Source organism: Plectropomus leopardus, chromosome 5 (assembly GCF_008729295.1).
Source record: "Plectropomus leopardus isolate mb chromosome 5, YSFRI_Pleo_2.0, whole genome shotgun sequence".
NCBI classification, from domain to species: domain Eukaryota; kingdom Metazoa; phylum Chordata; class Actinopteri; order Perciformes; family Serranidae; genus Plectropomus; species Plectropomus leopardus.
This window is the reverse complement of record NC_056467.1, coordinates 26169872-26175871: the sequence shown is the minus strand read 5'-3', so window position 1 is coordinate 26175871 and position 6000 is coordinate 26169872. Positions and strand designations below refer to the sequence as shown.

Here is a 6000-nt window from a genome sequence, read left to right as displayed (position 1 = left end):
ACTGAGTTCACCTCTGAGTCTGAGGACATTTCCCCAAGTTCTGCTGGCACTGTCCGTTCACCCATCTCTCCTTTCTAACAGCCTCCCAGAGGCCACAGTACAGCCCACCCCTCCATGGATAAGTGGAAGAGGGTGGAGTGCAAAACGGGAAGATTCAACATGTATTCAGTCTGCTGATTTGGACATTTACACACTGCACACTTAGCTGTACCTATTTAACTTTTTCCTGGTCATATATTTATTGTACTTATAAAATGCATTGATCAGAGTAAGGGACAAGCTAGTCTCTGGATCAAAGAATACACCTTAAGAGTTTGCAACAAATTTTAATATTAGTTTTTTCCCCCTCTTCTTTAACAAAGACACCAAACTGATAAAGCTTTATTTCTTCAAAGCAAGCACTGGTTCATTGCAGTACTGTAGAGCCCTCTACTGGTTTATATTGTATACTGCAGGAAAGATAACCTGCCTCATGAACAGTGTTGGGGAGTAACTGGTTCCATAATTTTCACTGAAAAAAATATTTTATTAGATTAAAGTTAATAAATATTGGTGATTGCAAAGCGTTGCATCTGAATATAGCCTATTATTTTCAGTAAAAAGTTTATATATGGAATACAACATTTATTTTGTTGCTTTGCATCTTTTCACTGTGTAAGACTGTATTCCCTTTGGCATATTTCTGGATAATGTGGGTCAATAAATCCATCGGGACAAATTTAAGTGCAACACTCTCACATGTTTTAGGACTGTTCCACTTTATTGCCTAGTTTAAAACATTTGTTTACAAATAAGTCAGAAAGAAATCAGCTGTAATAAATCACATTACTTTGTAGTGATTGAAAAATAGTCACATTACTCATTACATTTTGTAACAGGGTAACTAGTAATCTGTAACTTATTACATTTCAAAAGTAATCTTCCCAACACTGCTCATGAAACGCTTTTTAATGAAACATGCAAATGTGAAACACTGAAACCTTTGCTTCTAAATATTAAATAACATGACTTTGTGATATGACAATACATATCACTTCTCCTGATTTTAAAACAAATTTGTTTCACAATAACTCAATACACCAATAACAGTCACCTTTCTGCTGTCCTGAAAGACATCTAGATTACTTTGTGCTGTGGTACTTAAGGTTCTGGTGCATAAACCTCAGACACAGTGTTGATAGGATTTAAGAAACTGGAGAAAATCATGCTGCTATATTGTACCATACGTATAATGTGTACTGAGCAGATTTTTTGTGAATGACAAATATTGTCCTGCCACCCAGTAGCATGATTCTTTACGAGAATTGAGGGCGCTTATGTTTGACTGTTGATAGTCCAGGTCACATGGGTGCTTGAGGATGATTTTTGAAACTTGTTACATGTCTGTGAGAGTGGTTGTAATTCAGTGGTGATACAGATGAATGTCAGTGCTGTGTAGTTGGTAGTAAGTGCATGTTTAAAGCCTTGCCTTGGCACATATGGATTTAAGTGCAATTAGGTGTACTGCCCAATGAGCACACTATCAAATTTGTCCTTTGAAATGTTGGAATGAGTGAGAAGGATCTGTTGCTGGTATTGGCATCCAACTGACCCACTTATAAGTCAGATGGGAGCAGTTTGCTTTTGTGCAACATGGATTTTTTTTCACACACTGAAATAAGAAACAAGTTAAATGTTGGTAAACATAACAGTGCTTCCAGGAAAATCCATAATTTTAATATTTATTCATTTAGTCAGTACTTTTGCTGGACTTTTTTAAAAAAAAAAAAAAAATCAGCTCAAACTACATAACTAAGAAGTCTGGCTCATTAGACTGTACGTGCTGTATGTTGTCTGACTACTTTGTACATTGGTTTACCAGAGACCAAATATTCATGAATAAGAATGTCCTCTTCACCTCCATCAGAGACTGTAACCTGCATGTGTGCTAATATGCATCCTTAATCAGTTATTCTGGTCTTCTACTGTTTGATATACGCCTGTCAGAGATAAGACCATTTCTGTTGTCATTGTAAATGCTGTCCTGGTGAATGCAGTTCAGGTAAAACGGACTATAGTCATACCACAGCTAAGTTAAGACTTATATAATGTAACATCACACGACTGACTTTGTTATAAAAGGGCTTTTAAGTTTTGACAAGAAGGGAGTGAACCACAAAGCACAGGGAAAGCAAGTTGTGATGGTGACTTTCTGGGAATGTGTTTGCTTTCAACACTGTGTTTTTCATCATCTGAAAAACATGTAATGTTTATATACACAAGGACAAAATGTTAAGACAACAGGAAATGTCCATATTAGGTGGAAGTAGATGGAGAATGTGAATGCTGTATTATATTCACCCATATTTCATTAATGTAAGGACGTCATAAAACAATCTAAATGAGAACAAAAAGCAGTGATACACTCTTTCCCAATTCTTGAGAAAAAAATCTATTGTTATGGTCAAAAAAACGTACATCCGAAAATGTACTCTGCAAAGAAACCAAACCTGGGAATAAAAAGGATTTAATTAATTTGGGAGTCAGAGTAACTGCTTTTGGAAGGCAACTTGCAGTTGGCCCACTACCTCTGCAGCAACAAATTGAGACAGCAGGTGGCAGTATAATCACACTCAGGCCTATATTTAATTAAATTCCACCCTCAGTTACTCATTTATAGCTTGCATTAACTGAGCAGTTGTTATACATACTCTATCTTGGGATTGCATTAATGATTTGAAAGCAATCTAAGTGCACAAGTAAAAGCACATCATGAAATACTTCTGACACAGTATATTTATTCAGTTTTATTAAAAACACAAAAATAATGAAAGCAGCTGAATTTTCAGTTATCAATTTTTGATGTAATCACAAAAGCTTTAAGACATACCCTACTTCTTCCAAAACTTGTGCAAAAACAATTGGTAATATAACTAAACTATATAAATCATAACATCTTGAAATATAATACATGAAATCATAACACACTCCTTAATTTCTAACATACTGATTAAGAAAATGATTTTTGTCAAATGTAAATTTACAATAATGAAAATGATTTCACTGGACAGCAAAGTAAACTCAAGGCCTTCAGTAACTGTTAGCATGCAAAATGTGAGCATTGGGCAGGGTGGTGTCTTGTAGCACCACTAGAAAGTCAGAATGCAACTTGCATATTTGTGTTCATTTTAAATTGTCAGCTCACAGAGACACACTTCTCATTTCTGCAATTAAATGCTGACACAATAGTTCTCATAAGACCAAAAATAGACCATAGTCATTTTTGGAATGCTATCCTCTTTGTCCTTAGATCACTTTTTTGTTAAACAGCTGAAATCTTCAGACATTTTCAGCAGCCAAGTCATAATATTGCTTACGAGTGCATTGTGTTGCAGCATTAACTGGTGTTCATGAATACACATATTTAAAATTGACGCGCAAACATTTTTCCAAGAATATGCATACTGAAAAACTGAGATGCACAAGTCTGTTATGTCTTTGCACAAACAACTTGACAGCCATGAGATACTACTCAGCAAATCTGGCATTTAATCCTCTGTATACATTTTCCAAAGAAGCCCAAACAACAAAACAATGAAAGGATTGATAACTGTTGTTTCAAATGTTCTACTTAATTTATTTTAAGATCTTACAGTAATAAACAAAATAGTTCTCAATTTTAAGTAAATATGGAAATATCACAATTTATTATTTTTGCTGACATCATGATCAAAACAAAATATTACACAAAAGACTAAGCTCACACTGAATTTCACTTTTCTTCCATATAGACAATCAAACACAACAAATTAACAATGAACATTTTGTCATTTCATATACACATACATTTGACCACTGTTAATAACGATGAGCAAACAATGGCCATATACACGTATTACTAACCAACTAATATCTGAAGTCCAATGGAGACATTTTGAACATTTATACATGGCTCGCATGATGGAAATGTTGGTAACACGGTAGCTAGTCTAACAGTATTTAGATCATCAGCCTTTACAGGGAAGGAACACTTTACATTGTCCATATTTACAGTACAGCTCAACTTTTTCTAGAAAAATGTTCCAAGTGAGATATGTATCTGCCATACAAATGTTGTATAAATGTTCCTAACAGGATTCATCTTGTTTTGCATTTTCACAGTTTGAAACAGGAACATAAAAGTCAACTTTATGTTTTATTAACTGTATAGATGTGTTAAGTTGATCTCAGTCTCTCCTTGCCCAGAACAGACCTGCTTGACTCAGTTGGGGAAATGCATCAGCTGCAGGTCGGGTAAGACATGAAAACCAACAGAAAATGCATCCATTGTTCAGCAACGGACACACAGCAACAAGTTCGCCTTAGAGGTCAGATGGACATGTAAGCAAACCTTGTTCTTTATTAGTGTCACTACAGTGTTCTCCTGCCCACTGTGGATCTTCTGCAGCACAGCCTGGTCACTGGTAATTTGGTGTTTCTCTTAACCCTTCTCACTTGCATCCTGCTGCATGGGTGTGTCTCTCCTCAGTACCTGTTTTGATGCTCGTAGTGCCACCGGTTAAAATCTATGTTAAATGCCACAATACTGCCAGAGGCCATGCCTGTTATCAAAGTCCTGTAGAGAGACAAAACCATAAAAAAGTAACATGAAATCAGATTATAAATGTAAGAAAATGTGGAAAAATAGAAAATGTAAATTAACACTACAATTTTAATCTCAATTTTTTGATACTTTTTAAATATCAAATAATAACTAAAATAATTTATTGATAATGTACCACATTTTCTAGGTGTGATAACACATGGAAGGATACAACATTAATGGAGATGTCCTCTGACAACTGAAGTAGCCCACTGAGTCCTAGTATCATTCTGCAACCCCTTTGCTCTTGTGTCCATGGCTGGCTGGTATGTAGGAAAAGCAGCTGATTTTACAGGGTCGTCTTATACTGCTACACCCCAAGGGCTTAAATGCTGAAGCACAATGAACAGAGCTGAAGCAGAATAGCCTTCTGTAAAAGGAGTTGTGGGGCTTGCTCACTTGTGTTACCTAATGTCAACACACTAAGGAAAGAGACTGTAACTGAATCAAGGAGTTCTATATTTCTCTATATTTAATCGAAGTGATTTGTTCAGTGTTGTTGACAGAAATGTTGGATATAGCATGTAGTGCTTTATTTCAGTATTTGTTAGCGCTGGATGTTATTTAGAGGCTTTAGTTGACACTAAAACTATAATCTGAACACCCTCTGCTTACTTCAACATGTTGTGCAGTTAGTCATGAGTGCAGTTTGAATGTTCACACTCTCTAACCTCATTTGACTGTCAGGGTCACATGATGACGTCAGGCGTATAGCCCCAGAACGAACACTGTCGCCTTTGCACCGCCATCTAGGCACCCATAATATGACTTCCAACAAATCTTGCTTAATGCAAACATTATTGAAAAACATACTGTAGACCTGACAATAGACTAGTGCAGAATGCATGTGTGCTCACGGTTGTCTGGTTATCCAAAATGAGTGCATTCACAGAAGATAGCCCTGAATTTTTTGTCTCTATGGCAACTGTAGGTTCTATTTTAAAGGAAAAGGATGATGGAAATATAACACTAACTAAAATGCACAATGGCATATATACACTGGCCATACAGCACTATGCACAGCACTATGCTAGTACTTTTTATGTCTTTTTTATTGCATGCCATACTATTACTTTTAGTATGATTTTTATGTCATGCTATACCATGAACTTTTTTTAGGATGTTTTTTAATGGCATACTACATTTTTTTAAAAAAACATTTTGTGACATACAATACTACAAAGTATTTTTTACTGTTTTCATAGCACAATATACTGTGACCTTTGTGTGTGTGTTTTTAATGGTTTTATATGACATTTTTTTTTACTTTATTTTTCCAAAGATATTTTTGGGGGTCTTTTATTGCTTTGAATTGACAGGACAGTTTGAGCGTGAGAGGGGGCGACATGCAGGAAAGGGCTGAGGCCTGAATCAAAACT

General features: G+C 35.6%; 1 protein-coding gene across 1 annotated transcript in view; it reads right to left on the bottom strand.

Annotated features, from left to right (window-relative positions):
* Positions 1-4242: 4242 nt before the first annotated feature.
* The window catches only part of LOC121943162 (neurobeachin-like), a 256528-nt gene continuing 254770 nt past the window's right edge, over positions 4243-6000 (bottom strand). Inside the window, exon 57 of the mRNA XM_042486604.1 lies at positions 4243-4594. Within this exon, the coding sequence (XP_042342538.1) occupies positions 4504-4594 (91 nt within the window). The 3' untranslated portion in view covers positions 4243-4503. The remainder of the gene's footprint in view (positions 4595-6000) is intronic.